Raw genomic sequence first — 13,021 nt, forward strand, 5'->3', positions numbered from 1 at the left:
TGCTATGTGGGTATTGAGAGTTGAACCCAGGTCCTCTGGAAGAACAGCCAGTGCTCTTAACGTCTGAGCCATCTCTTCAGCCCTCTTGCTATTTTCTTTAGGTGAAATACAAGAGCAGCCTTTTCTGTTACAGCGAAATCGTGCAATTAGACATTAAATACCCTCAGATGTGTTTTCAGTCATCTTGTTACAAAGACCACTGTCAAGAAAATAAACTATTTTAAGTTTAATAAACAATTTTAAGGTCTTCGGAAAGTTGTAGGTCACTGGCTTTTGGTACAAAATCTTTATGAAATAGACTGTGGGCTTTCGACAGTTAAATACAGTTACCATCAGGGGTAATGCCTGCCTTCTCCACTTCGCAATAACCAACATTATTTCCATATAATTTTAAACATGCCTTTATTTCCCGCAAGTACACAGTTTACTCAGAAATGTAAATGCCCCGGCATTTAAGGACTGGGTATCCTTAACAAATGATCTTCTCCTTGACAGCAAAAACCTCAGTGCAATGGACCAGGGAGCATTTGGAGCATCTGCATTCTGTGGAACCCTAAGCTCTGACTTCATACTTGCAGTTATAGGATTAAATGCTGTCAGGGTGGCTGACTGGCAATGACAGAGGTTCGAAGTCAGACAGCGTTCTTCTGCTGTGCAGGAGAGCTACAGCACTGGTCTCATCTGCAACTGGAGTGGGAAAAGTCCTCCTGGATGTCAAGACCAAGGAACCTACAAGACAATGCAGGGGTGTGTGTGTGGAAATAAAAGGTGTACATTTTGACAGCAGGACTCTTAGTTATGTCAAAGAACTCACTCCCACTGGTAAGATATATTACTTAAAAGGCGGGCCTTTTCACTTAATCAGCAGCATGTGGTATTAAACCCATCAATTCTCACAGGAGTAGGAAGTTACAAGAAATCTTATATCACGGATCTAACTATGGAATTTAAAAGCTTCAGAGTATTTAGACAGACAATTTCTCATCCAAGTATTAGACAGACAATTTCTCACTAGTTATTGCATTTATTATTCATCATAGAAGTTAAGTGACTGATACCATTGTGCTCAGAGGTCTTTCCAAAGGAAAGAAGGTAGCGTTGATCCCAGTTTCTAGACTACAATCTGTATTGTAGACCTACATGGAAACACAAGGGCAGCAGATACAGCTAATAGTTTATGCATAGAAGTGCAAGGATTTTTCTGCACATTTTGCCTTAATAAGGAACATATTCTTTCTATAGTGGCTCATTGAGACTTGTTACACTGTCGTCACTGGAAGTTTACAGGATGTATGAGTGAGACAACAGCTCCCCACTCTCACTGAGCTAATAAGGGGCACAGTATTGCTGCTTTAGCCCAGAACAATTTCAGTTATTCTTTTGAAAAGCACCTTAGGATTTTTTTTCCTTCCAAATTACTTTTAACAAACCTAAACATTCCCCCTCCTCTTTTGCAATAAAAGCCCTCATATTTTTATTACTAGCCTAGTTCTAGACTAAGTTCCTATAGGCTAAAGTACCCCAGAGTATGCTGCAACTCAAAAACTGTAAGTGGCTGAAAACCACACTCCTTGCTATTCTATTAAAAAAAAAAAAAGTCAAGTTTAAACCCATCACTTCCTATCTAGATTTTCACACGAGTGGCTCTAAGAGCTGTGTCACAGGGATCCAGAGACATTTTAACTCCACGAAGGGAAACAACTTGAACTCAGGAAGCCCTGGTGGAAGACCTTGGTGGTGTAGCTGTGTCAGGTTTAAAATAGGTCTCCTCTGGCCTGTTGTTTTCATTTTTATTAAAACAAAACAAAAACCCACAAGCTAAACAAGCAATGATTTGCTTTTCCGTACCACTTTTAACTGGACTGGGAGCAAACAGCCCTTCAGCCCCAGACTGTGTAACCTGGATACCTGGAGCCAGGAGCAGCTTCCCTAAAGGTCAATAAACACTTGCCGCCTGGGACAGTAAGTCTCCATTTATTACAGATATTAGGGTCCTATTGCCACATGAGCAATCAAGTGGGCTTAGAAGACAGCTGGGCATATTTTATTTCTACAGTTTGTTTTTATGAAAAAGCCTGTGATAAAAAGGAAGCCTGTAAATAGTCTCCGGAGAGAACCTGTGCTCCAAGGCCAGAAGCTACAGTGTCAACACATCTGTAAACATGATGGAGGTACCCAGCCTCAGCCAGCGGCAGGGATGCAGACAGCACGGGAGTCTGCGGCAAGAGGTGACACAGGGCTTACTCTAACCCTGATGCTCTAAAATGGCCAAATTCTTTACTGTCAATCCAGTCCGTATGTGTACACACACACACACATCTCCTCCATCCATTTAAGCTCCTCTTAGATTCACCATGTAGCCAAGTCTGCCCTTGAACGGATCCTCCTGTGGGAGCTATAGGTGTGTGCACCACACTTAGTTTATGCAGCGCTGAGTACTGAGCCCAGGGCTTCTTGCCTGTTTGGCAGCAGCCTGCTCCCAGGGCACTACAGGCCTTCTAGCTCTAACTAGGACACGAGTAGCCAGCAATGGCTTTTGTTTAAGGGAGTACTGGGATATTGACCCCAGCAACACAGCTGGAACCACAGGCTTCCGCAGGTTCTTGGGAGAATACAAAACAAACAAACAAAGGGCCAGAGCACCCCTCCCCACTTTCACAGGAAGATGCTGGAAGAAAACAGGAGGATGGAGTTCAACAGGTGGCTTTACATTCAGTTATCTGGAAGCACAACAGACTCAGCTCCTCTGAATCTTCTGGTTAGAAAACACATAATTATTTCTTATCATCTCTTAAGTACATTAAGAAAAAAGTCACTTGAGGATAACACAGTCTTTGCTTTAAAGGTGAATCCCCCAAAACAATCTGTTTAAGTAACAGATCTGGAGACTCAAGGGGAAAATGAGCTCTAAGGGCCTGACCTCAGGGAAATCACAGATGTGAACTTCTTACTAAAGGCTACCTGAGTGTACACCAGATGTGGCTGCCAAGCAGGGGGAGCAGGGGAGAGAAATTGTCCTCAACACGCAGATACCAGGGTGTACCAGAGCGCTGGAACGATGTCTTTTCAGAACTGCTCGCTTTAGACACTCTATGGGTGTGTGTGTGTAAACCAGACCAATGACTTGAACTAAAAAACAATTCAAGGTCACGCACAATCAGTAATAAAACTATTAAGGAGTGGGCAGAAGAAAACAAATCTTAGTCACCAAAGGGAGGAGGGGTTCAAAACCACTTAGTGTTATTTTGTAGAGCATGAGAAACGAGAATACTTTCATTATGGCTTTAAGATGGACGAGCTTTAGGGTCCCCTGCCCCACTCCCTTAAATCAAAGCATCGGTGGCAGGTGGCAGTGACCACTGGGAAGCAATCTAGCCTTCTGCCCACCCGCTCGCCCGCCCCCATAACCGTGCCTGGGCCGTGCTCCCCAAGGTGGCCCAAGATGAGGCTCTGGTCACTCCAGTAGATCCATTGATCAGGCGAGGGAGCAGAGAGATTAGAGCCCTTATGGTAGGTCGTCAGCGGCCAGGCTTTTCTTGAGCAGGGCAGGGCACATTTTTGGCCCACAGTTCCCGGGCGGCACGAGCTTCAAGGCAGGACCTTGGGGCCTGGATAGGGCTCTCCTTCGCACCAGAAGTCATCAGCCTGTGGAGTCTCCAGGAGCCACACTTCTCGGGGAAGGTCGCAGGCAGAGCAGGAAGCCTCCTTGGGTCTGATGGGCTCCAGCACGCGGTAATAGTGACAGTCTCGGCCGTCGTCTGGGTCGTAGGGTGGAGCCAGGATATCCAGGAAGGCGGCTGGCCCGTCCACCGCATCAATCTGGTGCAGGTTGTCCCGGTGTGGCGTGAGCATGCAGGGCCCGCTGGCCTCAGTGTACTCGGCCCGAGAACGCAGCACACCCCGCCGCACGGCTTCCCGCTCCCGGGGCTGCAGGGGAGGCTCGAACTGCTGCTCAGGCGGCGGCGTCCGCGACCCGGCGCCCGCGTCCAGCTTGTCCATGCAGCTGATGCGTACCTTGCCGTACAACACCTTGAGCATGCCGTGCATGCCCGGGTGGTCGTGCAAAGGGATGCACGTGCCGCTCTTGAGCAGGAACACGCCCAGGCTGAAGCCATCGGTCTCGTAGATGTGCATGTAGGTGACCGGCGGCAGGTTGCGGGGCAGGGGCTGCGGCGGCGCCTTGCGCGGCGCGATATTGAGGTCTTCGGCGCGTACCTGGGTCAGCAGGCTCTTCAGCTGGCTCAGGTTTTCGGGGAAGCCGGGCGCGGGCGACTCGGAGCCCGTTGCGCCGCCGCGGAAGGTGAGACAAGCCTGGCGGGCAATGCGCTGGATGAGGGAGGCCATGTTGTCGCGGGGCATGCTTGGCGCTTCCTGCACGGCTCGCGGCCGGCCCGCTCCGCCTCTGCGCCGCCCTTTGCGGTCTCCGGCGGCCGCCACGGCTACCCGCAGCCCCGCGCCACGCGAGAGGCCCCGCAACCACCGGCCGGCGGGGCGCGCGGGGCCGCTTTGCACGGTCGCCCCCGCTAGCGCGCCAACGGTCGGGCGCTTGCCCGCGCGCAAAGGCGAGTGCGCACGCGCACAGCCGCAGCCCGCACTCACGCTCGGGGGGCACCGGGTAGGCGCTGCGCGGGCCGTGCCAGGCGCTGCCTCATGCGCGGAACTCCATTCACTCGGCCCGCACCGTCGACGACTGCCGGGGCGCGGCGGGCGTGCCGCAGGGCACGCTGGGACGTGTAGTCCGAGGCTGCGCCTGCGTGCTGCGTGGACGCGTTCTGCGGAGAAGGGAAAACCAGGACTTTTAAGACCTGGCAGAAAGCAATCAACCCGTTGTCTAGAGCCGCAGGGTGTTTTTCTTTCTTTCTTTCTTTCTTTCTTTCTTTCTTTCTTTCTTTCTTTCTTTCTTTCTTTCTTTCTTTCTTTCTTTCTTTCTTTCTTTCTTTCTTTCTTTCTTTCTCTCTCTCTCTCTCTCTCTCTTTCCTTCTTTCTTTCTTTCTTTTTTTTTTGATAAAACTTAACTATTATGCAAGAATCATTTAACTACAACTCCCGTCATCCCCGTAGGCGGGGTGACACACTTCCGGCAGCTGTCGTGGGGAGGGGGGGGATGTTGGGAGGAACTGGGCAGGAGGGTCCTGAGCCTTCTGGTGCAGCTAGGGCCTGCTGGGTCATTCAGGGTCACCTTTGACCCTTGCCCCATGAGAATGGGGATTCGGCTCCTCGTGGGGCCACGCTGTGTGCACCGCAGAGATTCGGGGATGGCGCTTCTATACTTTTCTCTCTCTCTCTCTCTTTTTTTTTTTTAGGAGGTCGAGCGGGGAACCACGGCACAGCTGGGCGCAGCTGTTTGCCGCGGGGCTTGATGACGCTGCGCCTTGATTTGCTATGACCCTGGTTCTATATACTGATGTTTATCCAGCCCCAGAGCGCCTGAGAAACACCAGTTGAAGAGGAAGGGGCTTTTTGTCAGTGTAGATTATCACTGTCATGAGAGTCTCTAGTGCAGTGCAACTATCGGGCCAGTTTATGAAGTTAGTTCACCGCGGAGTGATGAACTAGTCTCTGGGCTTTTTATAGAGTTACGTGGTGACTGGAAAAAGAAGATACCAGATGCCGTGAATAAGGTCTTCTTGGACTTTCAAAGCTAAACATGGGTTTCGTGTAGAACATCCTTTCCAGTCAAACAGGCGTGCGTTTTCAGTGGGTTATGTAACCTAGCCAGCAGTAAGCACAGTATTCCAGGTACCTTGTTAAGTACGTTGAATAATAATATTTTAGTTAACCTTCACAGAAACTCCTCCTAAGAAGTAGGCACCAATGGTTTGATTTCCCCCTCTGTACACGAGGGAGTGAGTTGGAGGTACACACGTGGAAGAGCAGTGAGCTCAGGCTAACTAAACACAGTTTGAATTGGGGTAAATGGAGGGGGTGGGGGTGGGGGTGGGGGCGCAGGGTGGAGCTTACCCAGCGCGTCGTGCCATTGCAAGCTGAGTGTCTGTCCGCACGCACATCCTTTCGTCCCAAGCCCCTCAGTTCATGCATTCGCAGAATGCTGGTTTTGGTGTAGCCAGACTTTTGCCTGGGGCATGCTTTCTGAAATGGTTCTAGATTGAGCACCATGTGCGGGTCACTCTAAGATCTGTGAAAAGTCAACTCCTAATAGGTGAGTGAGTGTGAGTAGGAGCAACTCTTGGCGACGCCAACGACCCCTAAGATTGGTTGGCCCTGCAGTTAGTAAATGCACTGTTGAAGTTCACTGTTCAAGGAAGTCCCTTGCAGTCTATTTGTAAAGTAAGGAATATTTGAGAGACAGTCCTTTGCTTTCATTTACAAACATAGATTTATTTTTTTACTTACTGGTTTTAACTTGTATTAAAGAGTAATTAGTGGGAGGTACAGACGACACAGAACACAGACTTGAACAACATACGGACTTGCTTGATTTCCACATGTGTCCCTTCTAAACAGTGGTCTGTATTTACATAAACAAAGCTAAGTATTTCATCTGTAAGTCTGGAAGATATGCTACGTGGGCAAATGACCAGGGACACTTTTGGGAACAGAGTAACTACCACAGGACAATAGATAGTATTAAGATTTTCAGTGGCTACAACTTACCCTTTCAAGACCAATAGGTTTAAGCATTCAGGGAGCGCTGAAATGGAATGTGGTTTCTCTTTCACCAGTTTCAGAGTGGAGTTGGGAAAGGTCATTTTGGCCATTAGACCTGGTAATGCCTCCACTAGCTGCCCTTTCCTTGAAGAGTTCCCATTTTCTAGGCTACACTAGGGGTGGGGGTGGGAGGGTAGTATTTGTCCAAAGTGCAGTAATAGGATGCTATGCTGTGCGTGTCAAAGTTTTGGAGATCCGGTGGGTGTCAGCAGGGCATAGGGTACTTTAGAGGTCACAGGCAGGCAACTGCCTCAATTCCCTCTGATGTTGTCCCTAGGAGCTGCACTAATGAGGGATGCTGAGCCTAAGAGGGCTAGCCTGTGAGAAGTGCTCTGCTTGGCTTGCTGCCCCACTGCCAGTGTGCATAGGCTGAGTGAGATTCTGTATTTAATGGCTTCTCTCTCCCCCAGATGGTACCATGCTCTCAGCTTCCCAGCCTCCAGACTGTAGGAACCAGGCCCGACTGGGCTGCATGCCTGTCTTGCTGTTTCATGTCCTGTTTCTAGCAGCTTCCATGTCTGTGTTTATCTTGGTTAGCTAGTCGTGTTTACTGCTCTGAGAACGCGCCCCTCCCTTCCTCGAGACTTTTCCTCCTGTGTGCGATCACCTCTTGAGGGATTTCACCTGGGAGGAGGATTCCTGTTTTGCTGCCTATAAGAAGGCTCTTTGGAACTCTGAAGGAGAGGAGAATAATAAACCGCTGCCGTGGCTGCTGCTACGGTTGCTGCTCTCTTAGCACGAAGGATCCGCTGTGTTATTGTGTGTGTGTGTGTGTGTGTGTGTGTGTGTGTGTGTGTGTGTGCATGAGTTAAATCCACAGTCCCTTGCCCTCGACTCGGTACCGCAGTGGCGCGGGTGCCACACCAGACCATAAGGAGTAACTTCATTTATAAATTCCTTGGTCTGGCACAGTTATAGCAGCAGATAACAGACAGCGCAGGGTGTTCCAGAGCACAGAGACATGAATGTTAGATTCCTTACTGGTATAAACATCAGGGAACAATTGAGCATCCTCCTTACCAGTACAATTGAACATGGTAATAGGATGCTATGGTGTGTGTGTGTGTGTGTGTGTGTGTGTGTGTGTGTGTGTGTGTGTCTCCTTACATTCAGTTATAAGGAGGGATCAGGGGTATTGGGTTTGTCCCAAGTATCCAAAAAAAATCGTTATGTAAAAATATCAGAGCATGGCACTTAAGAGTCTCAATAGCTAAGCTCACTGGCTGCTTTTCCAGAGGTCATAGTCCCAGCACCCAAATGGTGGTTGACAAGCAGCCATAACCCCAGTCCCAGGGGATGTGACAGTCTCTTTCGGCCTTCTAGGCACTGCGCGCATGTATTGTACAGCATACATGCAGACAAAACATCCATACACTTAAGTTTCTGTTCTGTTTTGTTTTAAATGATGTATGTGGCTTACATAAAAAGATGCTTTTCAACTCAGGACAGTTCTGTGTGCAAGGAAACAGTGTAGTGGTCCTCTCCCAGAGTCACCCTGACAATGTTCACCTGAGAACCTCTGAGCTCATGCTGTGTCCGCCACACTTGAGACAGTTACATAGCACGATGCCAAGGACCTCTGGTCCTTTGAGTCCACAGGTGGCTTAAAGCTATCCATGCCACTGAGGAGCTGTAGGGCCCTTGGTAGGACACAGCCTGTCACACTGTGACCGGCCACGTAAGAAAGAACTTGATTCTTACCAAGAGAAGAGAAAAGTTTCAGGGATATAGGGAGTTGGGGGGTCTTGGGTGGAGATGAAAGCAGAGAGGTGGCCAAGGACTGGCTTGTGAATGCTTTACAGCCGTGGATGAGCGTGGAATGTGCTGTAAGTACAGCAGGAGGGCTGGAGAGCTGGCTCAGAGGTTAAGAGCACTGCCTGCTCTTCCAGATGTCCTGAGTTCAATTCCCAGCAACCACATGGTGGCTCACAACCATCTATAAAGTGATCCGATGCCTTCTTCTGGGCTGCACATGTACATGCAGGCAGAGCACTGTATATATAATAAATAAATAAATCTTAAAAAAAAATAAGTACAACAGGAAACCTTTAGAGTGCTGTGGCCTGGAAAGGGCCTTGACTGGCTTCATGGGTTTACTTTTTTTTAACCAGGGGAGATTGCTGGTGGGACAAGTATAGAGGACCCCCAAGTTAATGGAGTGATTCTGGGGAGAGACAGGAGAGACGGCGTGAAGGTGGAGACGCGGCTTCTCAGGTGCAGCCAGCAGGGCTTCTGGCTAGCGGTGGCTTCAGCGGTCTGTTTCCAAGCATACCCTGCACATTCTCCCGTGCACAAGCTGACAGCTCTGTGCTGACAGGTACGACTGTGAAAGCTGACACCCCGCCTTCTGTCCACAGCTAGTAAATTTAGGAAAGAGGATGAGCAAACAGAAGCAGGAATAAAGCACGTTCTCTTTTCTTCAAGTTCCTTCATTCACGGGAAGCGTCTGGAAGATTCCCCCAGCTCCCTGCTCTCTGCTAGGCTTGCATTACCTCAGGAGCAGGCTGCTCTCTTGTTCCTCATCTTCTTCTCCCCTTCTGTTCCGGAAGCCTACGATTCCTTTATTTACAAGATGACCTCCCAACTTTTACGAGGATCTCTCTCTCTCCAATCCATTATGGACTCCAGTAGAAGAGCACCACAATTATTAGCACTTGGACTGCTGGGAGGCAGGAAACAAACTGCTAGAGTTTCCCCAGTTTTAAACAACTTATATTTAAATATTTGGGGTTCATGTTGTATTCACATTACTTTTCAGATTTTAAAATGCTAGTTTTCTCGTCCTATATTAGGAGTGAATGAATGAATAATAAATAAATAAATAAATAAATAAACAAACAAACAAACAAATGCCAAATCAGAAGAACTGGTTGGATGGCCTTGTGAGTGTCTGGGTGTCACGTGACTTTTCTAGAACGTCTCCCACCCCTGGGTGGGTGGTTTGTGGGAGATGAGGGTTATATTCTTTTCTAGCAGCTCCTTTAGTCAACACAGGAGAAAAGGCCGTTACGAGAACAACGTAGGTAAAACCAAACACAGATATTTTCTCCACTCTCTTTACTTAAATGACACTGTTACAGGCCTCTTAACTCAGGCCTTTTCCACTAAGATCTTGCACAGGAACTCCTTTACCCTGGCTTTGTTTGGTTATGTAGACTCACTGGGCTGATATGGAGGCTGTTTATGCATATTTTCTAAGCTTAGAAATGTTTAGTTTTGGGTTAGACTTTAGGTGGTCATTTTACCAATACACTGCAGATGTCTATGGTGTCACATAAGCTATTGGCACCATTTTCTGCTAATTCTATAGCTAGGACTTCTTGCTTGCTTGTGACCCCTATTGACAGAAATTCTTACACCATCAATGGGCATAAGGCATAAAAAACTGGGTATATAAGCTACATATTTACTGATATTACTTCATAGAGACATTTTGAAGCAATTATTGAGGCAGGTATGGTGGCTCACTCCTGTAATCCCATCTCTTGAGAAGCTGAATGAGGAAAGTTTCCAAGGAGTGGAGGCTAGCTTGGGCTACAAAATGAGACCTGCTTTTAAAAAGCTCATGAGAAAACAACAACAACAACAACAACAACAATACCCCAAAACTTTGGAACCCATGTGATTTTTAATATTGATTAAAAGTGGAAGGCAAATTTTCCTGCTAATGAAATGTTTACCTACCTTTACATAAAGACTAAATCTTTGCTGGATATTTAACACTGAAGGACACAGAGCTTCTTCCAACAGTTTTCAGAGTTGGTGATATTTTTGTTTCATAAGTGTCAGTGCTAAGAATGCTTCTCTGTATAACCAATAAGTTACGTCAGAAATCACTGAGCATTCTATCTTAATTCTAACCCCAAAGTTACTTTTGAATCTTTTTTTTTTTTAAATGAAACTCAAGTCAGCAACTCAAATAGCAAGTTTTAAAATCCTGCAGTATACTCTCAATGGTAGACTGAAATGTGCTGAGGTTCATGGTTGAAATTATGAAAAGACTCCGCTTTCCCTAGTTAAGCCACTTTGTTCCTATGAGAGCAGAAAATGGCAACCAGCACTGTGGTTGTTTTTACTGCACACATCAGGCACCATTCTGAGCTTGGTGTTTGGGGCAATGCTCCTTGGTGGTGTGTGAGAACCAATGCGTTATCAATGACATCATCCAGTGCAGCTTAGGCGAGCACTGCAGGGAATGCCTTGGCCTGATTATGTATTTGATTTTGAAGTAGTTTTTGGTCATTGTGCATTCAGGAACTTTACCATGTTTTTCACACCTGCCTCCTGCAATTCACTTCTGCAGCCCTCTCTGGGGTCGTGACCAGTTTATCGGGCTGGACTGTGGACCTGTGAATGTAGGGCTCTCGGGTAGGGAAGAACTTAAGCTGATTCCTTTGCCTCCCTCACCAGCTTATTTGGAGCAACAGAAGCTAAGGGGAAAGGGAATGAAAACCAAGTGAATTTGCAGACAGAGGTGGGGTGAGGTGTGCCCACAAATTGTTAAAGAAGAGAAAACTTTTGTTTTTCATAGCCGGACATGCTGCTAAATGTCAGTATACTAGCTAGTCTTGTGTCACAAGCTAGAGTCATCAGAGGAGGGAGCTTCAGCTGAGAAAATGCCCCCATAAGATCAGGCTTGTAGACAAGCCTGTAGAGTGTTTTCTTAATTAGTGATGGATGGGGGAGGGCCCAGCCCATTGTGGGTGGAGCCATCTCTGGTGGTCCTGGGTTCTATAAGAAAGCAGGCTGAGAAGGCTGTGGGAAGTTAAGGCAGTAAACGGCACACCTCCATGGTCTCTGCATTAGCTCCTGCCTCCAGGATCCTGCCCTGTTTGAGTTTCGTGTCCTGACTTCCTTCAATGTAGAAGTGTAAGCCAAATAAACCCTTTCCTTCCCAACTTGCTTTTGGTTTCCTCATAGCAATAGTAACCCTGCCTTAGACAGCATGGTCCTCTTGAGAGTGGAGTTATGGTGTCAGTAGCCCACTTACCAGCTTGATACTGGAGAGGCTGTCTTCTTGTGCTTAAGCAATGTGACTATTATGAGACCCAAAATAACCACAAACTGTAAATTAAATTCAAAGACATCTTATGTCTCTTAAATACTCAATCTCCCCCCTCCCCACCCCGTGCTTTTTGTTTTTCTTCCCCGCAAGAAGACATCAGCTATCTCCACCTCCTCCGCTTTCCCATCTGTCCTTTTCCTCCTGGCTGAAGTTAAGATGATTTTTTTTTAACTTTCTATTTATTTTAATTAATGGATTTTAAACACAAGTGGTAAAACAGTTGATGTTCAGCTTTAAGAGGCAGTGAAAGGGAAAATCGGCTTCCCTCTCTGTCAGGAAATAATCTGTGTGTTTGTTACTGGCACCTGCTTGAATGTTGACTGGAAAAGGGCTGGGCTAAGGTTCTGAGTTCCATGTGCTTGCAGGTGACCAGGAGAGCCCTGATTGGAAGTGGAAGTGGTCTTTCAAATAAAGCTGTTCTTTCGTGGGAGATGCCATTCCCCCACGGCAAGGATGCTTACAAGTATTTCTGCAAGGTCATGGACTGTGCTTTTAGGTCAGATTCCCTAGGAATAAGACAGCAGCCTAATTATTTTGATTTGTGAAATCCACAGTTCCCCCTGAGACAGGATCTTTGTCTGCCCTAGTCCGCCAACTGTACCCTGTCCGTCCGTCAGTGTGTGTGTGTGTGTGTGTGTGTGTGTGTGTGTGTGTGTGTGTGTGTGTCTGAGAGATCTGTGCCCGTAATTCACCTTAAGATACATTCAGTGCGTTTGGAAGACTTAAAATAAATAGTTATATGTTTATTTCCAAGAGGACCTCGGGAATGTTTTGAGAGGGCCACCTCTCCCAGCTTTTGGTGAGCTTAGCTGAAAGCTCAAGTGTCCAACAGTCATTGGTCACCAAAGCCACCCTGAGCCACTGGCTTCTACACTCCTTGACTCACTCACAAGAAAAAGACAATTTGGAAAGGAGTGAGCAGAGTAAATGTACGTTTTTAAGGAACAGTGATAAAGAGGTCCTGAGAATGGGAGGGGCCCGGGGAGAGGGATACTATCACGAGCCTGCCTGGTGTCTTTTATGGCCAGAACCGACAGGAATTTGGTGGACAGACTCAGGTAATTTTTATTGAACTTAGTCTTTTTTTTTTTTAAACTTATCTTGGACCCAGTCACTTAGGTACCCACATGCCCTGTGCATGGCTTTACTCAATCAGAGGAGTGGCCACATGAGCTCATGATCCACCATAGGCTTTGCAGGGGATTCACTCCGATCTCAAAGGGAACCCCCACTCCAGGCCTTCTGTTGGAAAAGCAACCTTGTCAACAGTGGCTCTGATTGTTTTTT

The 13,021-nt window shown here is 47.4% G+C and overlaps 1 protein-coding gene across 1 annotated transcript; it reads right to left on the reverse strand.

The window, feature by feature from the left end:
- Positions 1-385: 385 nt before the first annotated feature.
- ADO (2-aminoethanethiol dioxygenase) lies at positions 386-4,716 on the reverse strand. Its single transcript, XM_084753119.1, has one exon. It carries the CDS (start codon positions 4,357-4,359, stop codon positions 3,589-3,591), a length of 771 nt encoding a protein of 256 aa, XP_084609245.1. The 5' UTR covers positions 4,360-4,716; the 3' UTR covers positions 386-3,588.
- Positions 4,717-13,021: the final 8,305 nt, after the last annotated feature.

Source organism: Acomys minous (genome assembly GCF_964271855.1).
Source record: "Acomys minous genome assembly, chromosome: 13".
Taxonomy (NCBI): domain Eukaryota; kingdom Metazoa; phylum Chordata; class Mammalia; order Rodentia; family Muridae; genus Acomys; species Acomys minous.